At 36.9% G+C, this 13,959-nt stretch overlaps 1 protein-coding gene and 1 long non-coding RNA gene across 2 annotated transcripts in view; one reads left to right on the top strand and one right to left on the bottom strand.

The window, feature by feature from the left end:
• Positions 1-13,959, bottom strand: part of LOC115219905 (vacuolar protein sorting-associated protein 13A) — a 279,099-nt gene that overhangs the window by 178,980 nt on the left and 86,160 nt on the right. Inside the window, exons 3-4 of the mRNA XM_036509534.1 lie at positions 2,551-2,593; positions 689-784 (exon numbers count right to left, since the gene is read on the bottom strand). Of these exons, the coding sequence (XP_036365427.1) occupies positions 689-784; positions 2,551-2,593 (139 nt within the window). The remainder of the gene's footprint in view (positions 1-688; positions 785-2,550; positions 2,594-13,959) is intronic.
• Positions 8,816-13,923, top strand: LOC118766233. Its single transcript, XR_005002137.1, has 3 exons — positions 8,816-8,981; positions 9,121-9,123; positions 13,913-13,923. It is a non-coding gene; the product is annotated as an uncharacterized LOC118766233 (long non-coding RNA).

Genomic DNA, 13,959 nt, shown 5'->3' with positions numbered 1-13,959 from the left:
AAGAACAATCAATTATATTAACTTCAGTAATTAACCAGTATTTATGTCATTGATCTTGGAAAGATGAAAAATAAAGTAGACCATAGTGAGAGCTGAACTCAGAACATCAATTGAACTTAATAGAGCATAGCAGCATTGCCAAAATTTGACACCGATATTATAATATATTATGATATAATATTAATTCATTGTTTGGGTTTTTTGAAAACTCTTATAACTCTCTTTTTACTCTTTTAATTGTTTCAATCATTTGACTGTGGCCATGCTGGAGCACTGCCTTTAGTCGAGCAAATCGACCCCAGGACTTATTCTTTGGAAGCCTAGTACTTATTCTATTGGTCTCTTTTGCCGAACCGCTAAGTTACGGTGACGTAAACACACCAGCATCAGTTGTCAAGTGATGTTGGGGGGGACAAACACAGACAGACAAACATACACACACACACACACATATATATATACATATATACGACGGGCTTCTTTCAGTTTCCGTCAACCAAATCCACTCACAAGGCTTTGGTCAGCCCGAGGCTATAGTAGAAGACACTTGCCCAAAGTGCCACGCAGTGGGACTGAACCCAGAACCATGTCGTTGGTAAACAAGCTACTTACCACACAGCCACTCCTACGCCTAAGGAACAAAAGGATAAAAAGATATAACTGAACAAAAAGATAAAACAAAGCTCACCAATGTTTGGTAAAGCCAAAGCATAGATGCCATCTAATTCTGCTACAACTGGTTCTTCATATAAGTTCTTCCAAGGTATTTTTAATGTTAGTTTAGCTGTAAAGAAAAAAGTTTGGTTTTTCATATTTTATGTTAGTTTTCCTCTTTTTCTTTTTTCAGATAAACAACTCAAATTTAGACAATTTTAGAAAAGGCATTGAAAAACACACTTATAAAAATGCAGTTGAATATTTATAGACTTATCAAATTTATAGACTTATCAAGTGACTTTGTTTTTCTTATTTCAGATAAATTAACCTGAAGAGAAGGGTGGAGCTCATATGCTTTACAAATCTCTACTTGATTTGGGAATAGAAGTTGTTGTATAAATATAATTTAAAAGTCAGCTGTAGAAAAGAAAACATTGACAGAGGGGGGTCGATTTATACAGCAATACAGTTTTGATGAGGAAGGATTGGGAAAAAATAATTAGAGTATGAAACATAAGAGTTAAAGGGTGAAGAGATAGGTGAAACAGAGGGGATGAGCACAAATGACAAAGATATATCATTAAGCAGTTGAGAGGAACAGAACCCATTGAAATAACTGATGGTAGAAGAGACAGAAAAAGAAAGCAGCTAAGCTTTTCAAAAATATTTTGAAAATCATTGGTAAGCGAAATTTACTCTGTTTTAGAACTGATGATCAAATACTAAGTACCAATTGTCTTTCATTCTTTCTGTTTTTTTTTATAGATTTGGGGAATATTTAGCCTTTGTCTCTATCATCTAGAGGTGATTATGTTGAAGTTCTCAATGTTGATTCAAGTAAAGGTTTATTTCTCAAAATAGTATATTATTTCTGTTACACAATATTTGTTCATGATAGCAGCTGTGATCACAATGCATTGTTACTGATTTACAAAACTGGTGTTTAATAATTTCTAGAGATTTTGAACATAAGAGAAATTTCAAAACATGCTATTTTCTCTTCACAATGGTTTGTTTTTCATAAATTTTATAGGTAAAGTAAGTAAATATATTCAAACTATCAGAAAGTAGATTGTTCATTAACTGCTAAGATTTTAATATAAATGATATTAGACATTATAACACCCAATTACCTGTGGGATTTTTACTTTTATTCTGTCTCAAGCACTTTCTACTTGCAATGCACAGTTTATTTATCAACAATGGTTTCATTGTAGTGTACTTAAAATTTCTTAATTCATTGCATTACATATATCAGAACTAGCCAAACCACTCAGATTTTTATACTGAACAAGCATGCTGCTGCTAGAAATAGTAACCAAATTTACTTCAAATCACACTCTAAGGAATTAAAAAAAAGAATGTGTTGTATTATGTTCCCCAACAACACAATAACCTGAATAAAGATGGAATGTTTTTGGTTCAAACACTTGTGTTCATAAATCAGTTCAACTGGGGCTTAACTGGAACCAAATAATGGTAATAACATCTTTCTGGAGTTATAAACTTAAGTCAAAACCAATAAGATACATGCATGCATGTATGTACATTTTAATTTCCTTCATAAAATTTAGCCTTGTACCAACCTAATCAATAGAAATCTGTAATCATGTGGATGTGTAGATAAGGGCATGGTTCTTCATGAAAAGAATCAGTAACTGTTTTAAGTCATGAAGTTAATATAATTTCTTACCCTTTCCATGTCCAATTAGGTAATCATTATCATCACTACTATAATAATCAAGGATATAAATCCATGATTTGCATGAAATTCATTATACACATCAATGAAAAGTGATGTATATACAACTGAACTAATGATGGTAGAGGAGTGGGATGATTTCAAAGGTTTAATTTTAATTTAAAAAAAAAAAATCATAAAATATATCTTACCAATATGTCCAACTTTTACCTTCACTGGTAAATCAAGATCATCCTAGAAGAAAAAAAAAAGATGGAAAGCATTTTAATGGTTATTATTGTGCTAAAAGGAAAGAATGGGGTGTATATGTACTAGTTTCAAATTTTGGCACAAAGCCAGCAATTGCGAGTGACAGGTAAGTCAATTATGCTGACACCAGTGCTCAACCGGTACTTATTTTATCGACCCTGAAAGGATGAAAAGCAAAATTGATCTTGGCAGAATTCAAACTCAGAAAGTAAAGATGGACAAAATGCCACTAAGCATTTTGCTTGACATGCTAAGAATGCTAACAATTCAACCAGCTTGCCACCTTATGGTGTGTGTATGTATATATATATATATATATTTCTTTACTACCCACAAGGGGCTAAACACAGAGGGGACAAACAAGGACAGACAAAGGATTAAGTCGATTACATCGACCCCAGTGCATAACTGGTACTTAATTTATCGACCCCGAAAGGATGAAAGGCAAAGTCGACCTCGGCGGAATTTGAACTCAGAACGTAACGGCAGACGAAATACAGCTACACATTTCGCCTGGCGTGCTAACGTTTCTGCTAGCTCGCCGTCTTAATATATGAGGTTTTTGATCTTGGGTAAGTGTCTCCAATTAAGAAGACACTGAGGCTACAATTCATCTCTGGCTAGCCAATGCCTTGTGAGTGAAATTTGGTTGACAGAAACTGCATAAAAGCTTATTGTGTATATGTATATCATCATCATCATCGTTTAGCGTCCGCTTTCCATGCTAGCATGGGTTGGACGGGTCAACTGGGGTCTGTGAAGCTGGAAGGCTTCGTCAGGCCCAGTCAGATCTGGCAGTGTTTCTACGGCTGGATGCCCTTCCTAACGCCAACCACTCCGCGAGTGTAGTGGGTGTTTTTTACGTGCCACCTGCACAGGTGCCAGACAGAGCTGGCGAACGGCCACGAACGGATGGTGCTTTTACGTGTCACCGGCACGGGGCCAGGCGATGCTGGCAACGGACATGAACGGATGGTGCTTTTACGTGCCACCGACACGGGGCCAGACAGAGCTGGCAACCGGCCACGAACGGACGGTGCTTTTACGTGTCACCGGCACGGGGGCCAGCCGAGGCTGGCAACGGACGCGAACGGATGGTGCTTTTACGTGCCACCAACACGGTTGCCAGACAGAGCTATATATGTGTGTAAATATGTGTGTGTGTGTATCATCATCATGAACTTCGATATATGAACCCAATAAATATCTTGAAGTGTTCAAAAGTCATCTTGACTTACAGAATTTTCACAATATTCTTCCAGTATGTTTCTTTAATTTACAATTTCTGCTCAGTCTCTAAAACATAGTATATGCTTTTATTTAAAATATGACATTTAAACTTGTTGGGACTGCAAGACTGTTTTATGAACAATCAATAAGTGCTTGTTATAATGAGCACCATGGTCATCAAAAAAGGTATATGGTTCTTCCCCATGCTTAGTAATAGCAGCCAAATCTCCCTCAAATTTTTGTAATTTTACTTTTAACAAAGAAAGGAAACAGCTAATCCTTTCTACTCCAGGCACAAGGCCTGAAATTTTATGAGGAGGAGCTAGTCAATTGCAACTGGTACTTATGAGGTCCAATCAAAAAGTATCAGGACTGGTGCTATAAAAAGAAAACATCAATTCAGCATTTAATCTTCTTCAAGGTAGTTCCCTTCTGAAGCCACAAACTTTATCCAGCATTGTTTCCATTGATGAAAGCATTCCTGGAACTCCTTTTCTGGGTATATTGAGCAGCTGCCTTGCTGTATTCTCTTGAATTTCCTTGATGTCTAGAAATCTTGTTCATTTCAAGTGGGGTTTGATTTTGGAAAGTGGAAAAAGTTGCAAGGGACAAGATCTGGGAACATGGTGGTTGTTAGGCCTGGGGAATGTTGTGTGTCAGTAAATAATATAGTTACCATATACAACTACAATGCAACATATCGCAATAGTATTCCTTATTCAATGTCTGACCCAGTGAGGCATACTCATGATGAACAATGCTCTTGTAGTTGAAAGAAACTGTCAACAGTGTCTTCACATTGCTTTGACTCATTCATGCTTTCTTCAGTCTCAGAGACATTGGAGTCTTCCACTGTGAAGATTGAGCCTTAGTTTTGGGATTGTAGCCATAGACCCATGACTTGTCAATTGTAAAAAACATTTTCAAAATGTTTTTTTCTTCGTTGATACAATCAAGGAGATCCTGTGCAGCTGAAACCTGACCTATTTTTTGATCAACTGAAAACAGTTTTGGCACAAACTTGGCAGGCACACATCTCATACCCAAATCTTCAGTGAGAGTAGACTGAAGTGAACTGTAAATAATGTTCACATCCTCTAACAACTTACGCACAGTGATTCAACAGTCTATCCAAAATGCTGCATACATATCCGTGATGTTTTCATCAGTTCTGCTGGTTGTAGGCTTCCCAGAATGAGTGTCACTGTTAACGTTTTGTTGGCCATCTTGGAAACTTTTGAACCATTTGTACACTTGTGTCCAGCTCAGACATTCCTTCCCATACATTTACTGCAACTTTGCATAGATTTCTGCACAGGTATCACCAAGCTATTTGCAAAATTTGAAGCAGATTCTCTGCTTAATTCCTCTGCCATGGTCACTGATGAAACCTTAGTGGTGTGGTGAGATGACCACATTCTATGCACTTTACTTCAAAGCATTGCTTTACACAATGGAAGTGAGCAAGAATGTTATAACTTAGCAAGCATGCATGACAGAGTTCAATACCAGTGTGTGCCAAGTGGCTTCACCCTGCATACTTTAGTTCCATTACCGATACTTTTTGATCAGACCTTGTATTTCATCTAAAAAGACAAAAGGAAAAGTTAATCGCAATGGAATTTGAACCATGGAGAAAGATCTTGAAGAAATGTAGTTAAGCATTTTGCCTGGTGCATTAATGATTCTGCCAGCTTGGTGCCTTGGATGAATTAGATAATGGTATCCTACTTCCTCCTAAAATATACAAGATGGTCACGAGTGGAACACCTTTGGCCATTAGCCTGATTGAACAGGGTTGGCTTGGAGTAAAGTAACAACAACAATATAGGGTATCTTGAAATTATGAAGGACCAAAATATTTTTAGTAGTTGAAATTCAAGAAGACCAATACTGGTCTGCATTCACCAAAACCAATTCTTCAGAAGTTGTTATTGTTTTTGACCAGGATCTGTTTTGGTTAAACATGTCAATGACTCACTGACATGAAGTTTTAATCCAGAAAAATGTTAATGAACTCAGATGTATGAACTCAATACATATCTACAACAGTCATTTTGGTTTACATCATTCCTGCCAACAATATGCTTAAATTATTTTTTCATAATTTCCACTCAATTCCTAAAACAAGTTTACTCTCATTTAACATATGACATTTAAACATATGTAGACAGTCATGTCTGTGCCTATGTTTAAATGTCAGAGTGGTTAAGAAGCCTGCTTTGCAACCATGCAATTTTGGGTTCAACTAAACTGCACAACACATGTGGCAGGTGTCTTCTACTATAACGCCAGATTGACCAATGCCTTGTCAGTGAATTTTGTAGACAAAAACTGTGTGGAAACCCATCATATATGACCATGTAAGTAATGTGTGCATGCATGCGAGTGATGTGTGCATGTATGCAAGTGATGTGTGCATGCATGCAAGTGATGTGTGCATGCAAGTGATGTGTGCATGTGTGCAAGTGATGTGTGCATGCGTGCAATTGATGTGTGCATGCGTGCAATTGATGTGTGCATGCGTGCAAGTGATGTGTGCATGTGTGTGAGTGATGTGTGCATGCATGCAAGTGATGTGTGCATGCGTGCGAGTGATGTGTGTAGTATGTGTGTGTGTGTATGTGGTGTGATGTGTGTGTGATATGTGTGTTCCATTTGACAACCAGTGTTGGTTTGTATACATCCCCATAACTCAGCGTTTTGGCAAAAGAGATCAATAGAGCAGTACCACAGTTAAAAATAAATACGGGGGGTGGGGGGGGGGTCAATCAGCTTGACTATAACCCTTCAGCATCCAGCATGTAAAAGTCTACTATGACTTTTCATCACATTAAAACAATCACAGCCTGTTTTTGTATGCAGTATGGTCCTCAGAATGTGCACAATGGCTCACAATCAGCACCTAGTTAGCTGTTCAATAGGTCTGCCAGATTAGAGCTAATTTATAACTATTTTTCTATTAAAGTTGATTTTATATTATAATAGTGAAGAACACACCCTGTTTCAACACTTACAGAATACCTCTAAAATGTTAATAGTTAGTAATTAGCTGGGTTCAAAACATTTTTTTATTTAATGGGTTACTTTGACAAATTGAAACATAAAACCTAGCCAACTGGGGTTGAAATGTTATATTGTTTCACACATAGGAAAACACACAAATCAGTAAAAAACAAAACAAGGAAAAATGGAAACTCAACAATGTGACCATTTATAAAAAAATACCAAAAAAAAAAAAAGAAAAAAAAATTAATAAAGCAAATAGTAAACCTAATGAAAACACTATTAGTTTATTGTGTTTGGCTACCTCAAATCACACCCACTTCTCACTTCACTACACTACACTCAAATATATTTAACATACTTATATAAATAATGGATCTCTGTCGGTGTTTACGATGAGTATTCTGTTGTTTGATCAACTAAACTACCAGCTCACTGAATTAACATCTAACTGACTAAACATTCCACAGACACATGTAGTTTTAATATAATTGTGAGACAGAATTAGTGATACAGTGTGTGCCGGGGTGGGATCTTTGCATTATCTATTCAGTTTCACTCATAAGACTCAGATAGAGATGAGGCACAAGTAAAAGACACTTGTCCAAAATGCCATGTAGTAGGACCAGACCCAGGCCACTGTGATAGCAAAAACAAATTCTTAACCACACAGCCATACTGTGTGTATATATATATATATATATATATATATATATACATACATGTATATATTTTTTTCATACTGGCTGTGAATAGCTATGCAGATCACTCTGCTTCTGCTCTGCATCTACCTTTCATAGTAATCCTCTTGTCTCCTAGCATGAAGTTGCCCTCCCCCTACTCCAGGGCAAGTAGTTCTGCTGCAAACTGCATGGTGACTTCAATAGTGCAGGTGATATGAAAAAAATCACCTAGTCCATGATCTAAAGTGGTTGGCATTAGGAAGAGCATCCAGCCATAAAAACCATGTCAAAGCAGACATTAGAGCTTGGACAAATCAGTTCATGTCAAGCTGACCAACCCATACTGGCATGGAGCATGGATGCTAAATGATGATGATCTTTTATATATATATATATATATATCACAGTAGAAGTACATGTGTTCCTCTACTGTTACTCATTCATATTTATTCACCTGTCTCAGAATCTCCCCTTCTGGACCATATATTATGGACCATATCTTTAATATAATGTACATGTCTGAATAGCTCAAGAGCGGATTTCTTCACTCAGCTGGTTCTGTTGTCTACATACACTGCAGGAATATCATCCGGCTGGTACTTCTGTACCAAGTTTGATATTTACATAATATTGTTGTTTGTGTGTGTATATTATTCTGACCTAACTAGATGCCTCAATTCAAGTACCTAATTCAACTGAATCTTACTTTTACACACACACAAATACGTATAGTGTGCATGTTTGCTGTTCACTGCATCACCTACTACTAACCATGTCACTCACCTTACACTTGTATGAATTTACCTGATCCTCGGTCCGTATCCTCCTCACATTTTTTCCTCTTGTACTTTGAGGGTGGATATGTCCTGACACCTCATCACCACCATCTATTCTCCTTTTCCAGCTGGGGTAGCCATATATCTCCTCCATAGCAGCAAGACAGCTGTTCATACCCCACTATCATCATACTTTTGCTTCTTAACCCCTGGCATAAGCCAGTTCCCTCAATACTACAACCCCCTCAATCAAGGAGCAAGCTAATTTATAACCTCACTAGTACTGGTGACATGAAAAAGCACCTACTACACTGTTCAATGAGTGGTATTAGAAAAGGCATCCAGCCATAGAAACTATGCCAAAACAAACACTGGAGCTTGATGCAGTCCTCTGACCTATTGGATCCTGTCAAACCATTCAACCGACATTGAAAAAATGCTAAATGATGATGAAGATGGTGATGATGATGATTATTATGTATTATTGTATTTCTGTGAAACATGGACACTGACAAAGAAATTATCAAAGAAGCTAGATGGCTGCTACACAAGGATGCTACAAATTGCCCTAAATGTGAAATGGCAGCAACATATGACAAATGAATGCTTTTATGGAGACCTGCCGAAAGTTAGTGAGAAGATCAGGCAAAGACAGCTGTGACCATCTGGTTAGTGTGTGTGTGTTCCACCCTGAACTGGAAGCATCCAAATTAGTCTTGTGGAACCCACTTCATGGCGATGTAAGAAGAGGAAAATGTTGTCACACATTGGCAACTTGATTGCAGACACTGGCCTGGAACGTGTCCAGGATCCCAAGGCAGTGTCATTAGACCAAAAGGTGTGGCAGATGGACTTTGCTGCTGTAGCTTGGGTTGGAACCTAGCCATAATAATAAATAAATATTCAAAGTTCAGTAGTGATTTGTTAGATTAGAACAAAGACACAGATTTGTTAGAGAGCGGTATAATCAGTGTATGATGGAGACTTAATTTATCAGTTCCAAGAACGAACGAGATATAATGTTAACCAGGGTGGTATTTGTACTCAGAGTACAGTCAAGTTCACACTGCTGGCTCCTTTGATAGCCTCTCTTCTATCAAACAAACCTGTCTCATGTCTCTCCCATTTCTACCCATCACTCATCCATCTCCCTCTTACCACCCAGCCCTTTATCATTCATCTGTTTATCACTCATATTACTGTCACCCACGTTCCTGCTACCATGTCTTTACCTCTCAAGATTCAAGATTGTGAGATGAAATAATAAAGGCCTTGCCTTTATTGTTTTATCTCACAATTCTTCCCTCCTCTTCTCAATCCCAGTTCTAAGCTGCTTGTCATACAAGCTTTTGGCCTTTTCAGTTTTAATTACCATTGTGCTTAACAGCATGTCCCTCATAGTATAGAAACATTTCTCATAGCACCAGCAGTCAAAATGAAATAGGCGACGCCCCAGAGAACAGCAAGAGAGATGCGCTTGAACAGCAACTCTGACTCACAGGACTTGCACTTGCAGACAACAATCTCCACCTTGATAGTGATGAGCAGGGATATGGTCCAGAACCCAAGAACACCAGAGGCTTCAACTTCCACAAGATTGACAATAAACCTATCAGGGAGCAACTGACACCCTGACAGTTTTTTTCCTCAGGCTGATGAGCAGCAGAGTCTAGGCTGGAGAAGGTGTCACAGCATTTGAAATCCTAGATGAGGAGCCTACTGCTACAGAATGGGCTGCTGGTAGGACCAAGGTTAGCTGTGAATCTCTTCTGTCTACCATAAATTGCTCTCGATATAACCATGAATGCCACTACACCTATCTTATCACCTGTGCTTCTCACCAACCATTCACTAATTCAAGACCCAACTACTTTTCATTCTTTCTGCTACTACCTTTAACATCCGATCTCTGCAGCCTATCTCTAAACCTATGTATAAGAGGCTGCATTTAACCAGTTCTACCCTGTACACTACCTTTACCCTCCTGTCTTCCCTCTGTTTTCATTCTGTCATCATATACTTGCTCCTTCTCTCCACACATCCTGAGCCTCTATTATTGCTCTACTTTCTAGGTCACATTGCCCTCCCTTATCACACTATCCCATTGCTCATGGTGTCCTGAATATACACACATATCTCAGAATACCAAGTACCACATCATTCCCGATCACCTATCTCCTATTACTTACCTTCTTATTACCCACTCCTCTTCTCATTATCATCTATTTTTGTCTCCCATCCTTTCAAGAGACAGGCTAGCAAGCAGAGACAAGAGGCCATGAGGTTCTTTTAGTCATGTTGAGGATATAACTGTCTGGTTAGTTCTGGTATCATCAAAAATGTACTCAGCACATTCTACAAAGTGTAAGGGGGTGAGTGTAAGTGTAAGTCTTATTGAGGACATGTCACCTCTAGTGCTGGAGCCACAAGAAAGCACCCAGTACATTCTGTCAAGTGATTAGTGTTAGGGAGAGCATCTAGATATAGAAACCAAATCAAAAATGAAACATGAGCAAAATACAGTCCTTCAGACTCATCTAGGTGAGCAGTACCCCCAAATATGTGCTGATTCCAGCCATAGTGACTGGTCTAACTTATGCCAGCATGGAAAGCAGACATAAAATAATGATGATGACAGTGATGATGATGATTGTAAAGAGACAAGTAAATGCCATTAGTGAGTGTTTCTCCAGAGAGGGTTCTGTGAAAACATATTAGGGCAGTGTGAAACAAGGAATTATTAAAAAAACTTAAGAATTTATTTTAGAGAAAAAAATTATATTTGCCATTTACAAAATAATAACTAATATTCTTTTTATATGAATAAATTATCTTTCTAAAAATAATTTTTGCTTCATTTAACGTCTTATTAAAATTAGGGCAGGTGGGGTTGTCTGTACAATACGGGTATAGGTTCATTGATTTTTGAAAAAAACCATTATAATAGGTGCAGGCATAGCTGTGTGGTAAGAAGCTTACTTCCCAAATACATGGTTCTGAGTTCAGTCCCACTGTGCAGCACTATACTCTTGAGCCAACCAAAGCCTTGTGAGTAGATTTGGTAGACAGGAACTGAAAGAAGCTAGTCCTATGTGTGTGTGTCTGCCATGAGCATTTAGATTAAAACTATACTGCTTCTGCTGTCTATTACCTGATGTTCAAAATAATAGTGAAAGACTTCAACAAACCTCAAGAAGAATGTGGAAAGAGAGGAAATAGTTTCTTGTTAGAAACTGTCTATTTGTTAAAAGCTGTCTATTTTCTCTCTTTCTACATTCTTCAATACCACAATGCCTCAAGCAAACTACAATGCTCTTATACCTCAAGAAATATTTTGGTAACTATTGAACTAGGTTCTGTAATATTGGTTTTCAAATTTTTTGGCACAAAGCCAGCAAATTCAGGAGGTCAACTGGCATTTATTTTTTTTTTATCAGCCTCGAAAGGATGAAAGGCAAAGTGGACTTAGGTGGAATTTGAACTGTGAACGTAAGGACAAATGAAATGCTAAGAATTTTTCCGAGTGTGCTAACAGGTTCACTAATATTAACATCAAATTTTGGCACAAGGTCAAGAAATTATGAGGGAGGAGTTAAATTGATTACATCAACCCTACTTATTCTATCAGCCCTGAAAAGATGAAAGGCAAAGTTGACCTTGGTGGAATTTGATCTTGGAACATAAAGACAGATGAAAGCCACTAAGCATTTTACTCAGCCTGCTAATAGTTCTGTCAGCTTAAAGGTTCAGTAATATTAATTTCTGATGTAGACATGAAGCCACATAAGTTTTTGTTGTGAAATCCTGACACCCCTGTGGGATAGCAAGTCAACTATCCTAAACCATAGAAAGGAGCATGTGTACTGTCAGTGAGGGACAGTATGGTGTGCGCCGGTGCTTTGTGAAGACAGTTGTAGAAGACAGTTGTAGAAGTCATTGAAAAGAGATATTGTTTGTTATGTATTGTTTCTGATTTATATTTGTATAAAGTGGCATATACAGTGAGTTCAAAGAAGGACATAACAGTGTCAACAAGACAATGTTTTTTAAGAGGGTAGCAAGGCTATGCATTGTCAATTATGCCTTCACTTGAGGCTTCCTTGTTGGAATTGTAGGAGCACATGTGGTATGTCTTGGCCATTTTTAAAGACGGGAGAGCTCATCCCTCAAATTACACCTTACCGTATTTTAATTTTTAATAAGGGCACATTAGCAACTGAAGTCCTATATTCTCTTTAAAAAGCAAAACAAGATAACCACAATTGGAATGCTTTTAATCAAAAGGTCTGCTTGATAAGCACTGATATGGGGCAAAACAACAACAACAAAGTATTTGAAACTAAAAACACCAAAATATTGTTAACAACTTAAATTCAAGAAGAATAATGCTGCTCTGCATTCTTCAAAATCAATTCTATTAAAGTTGTTATTGATTACATTCTGGCTGAATGGATAGACTTATGAGTGAAAGCATTTCAGACGTGACCGTCTGGTCTTTTTGTACATTTAGAACAACAGGTAGAGTAAGATAAGGGCAAGATTTGGCTGCTATTTCTTGAAGGTCGAGTAACTATGTAGAAATCAGCAGTGGTATTAACCCATTCACTGTGAAATTAAATTTCGTGGTACTTCAGTAACGATGTTAAAATATCTACCAAAAATAGAATTAGTATTTTCTGCAGGTCATGTTGTCTCTGTAAACTTGATATATCTTAACAGGAAATAGTTTTGAACAGGACATTCTTCAACAAGAAAGGGATTAGTGTATAAAACTGCTTTCTGCAGTTGAAGGTAATGAAATCTTGAGTGGAGATAATTGCTTTCCACAGTAAAAGGGTTAATAGGTGACTACATGATATAAAAAACAAACAAGCAAAAAAAAAAAAAAACTTACTTTATTCAAATACTTCCTTAAATTTCATGATACTTTATCATTCATATTTTATTATAATCTATATCCCTATAAATTTTCTTTTATAACTTATTTTACATATGGGTATGTATATGGATCTTTACATATTTACTCAATTTAATCTAATTTTTTACAATATCTTAAACAAAATCCTTTCCTACATTTGCTTAAATACAAACGTATATTACAAATATGTATGCAAGAAATATATGCTTATATGAGAAAGAGAAAAGACACCCCATCCCATACATATGAGGGACACCAACTGAAATGAAACATAATCCACCATATGGACATCCTCCTTAAAACTTGACTCTTATCTCCATACATATTATAGCTCTATCAATATTTTTATAATCATTTATAGGTCACCATTTTAATTATCTCTGCTACCTTTCAGCAAGATATCCATTCCCTGCAACATTAATATTTAAAACTAATTAGCCTTTAATTTATTTTTGTTTAAGCTAAAGTAGTCATAAACAAGATTGGCGTTTATCTTTTAGAAAAAAGATAATGAAATAGAGAAAAAGAGAGAGAGAGAGATATGAAAATTATTAATAACTTAATGCTTGTCAAAAAATAATAAAAGGATTGAAGTTAGTCTCATTGACTTCATCAGATTAGAAGCATGTTTATGAATAAACAGCTCTGTTATATCTTTATATGTGGCTTTATACAATGGTAAAGAGCCTAGCACCACACTGAATAATTGACTGTTTCATACAAATCATATCTATCTAT

This window comes from Octopus sinensis, linkage group LG15 (genome assembly GCF_006345805.1).
Source record: "Octopus sinensis linkage group LG15, ASM634580v1, whole genome shotgun sequence".
Classification (NCBI taxonomy): domain Eukaryota; kingdom Metazoa; phylum Mollusca; class Cephalopoda; order Octopoda; family Octopodidae; genus Octopus; species Octopus sinensis.
This window is presented reverse-complemented; position numbering and strand designations above follow the sequence as displayed.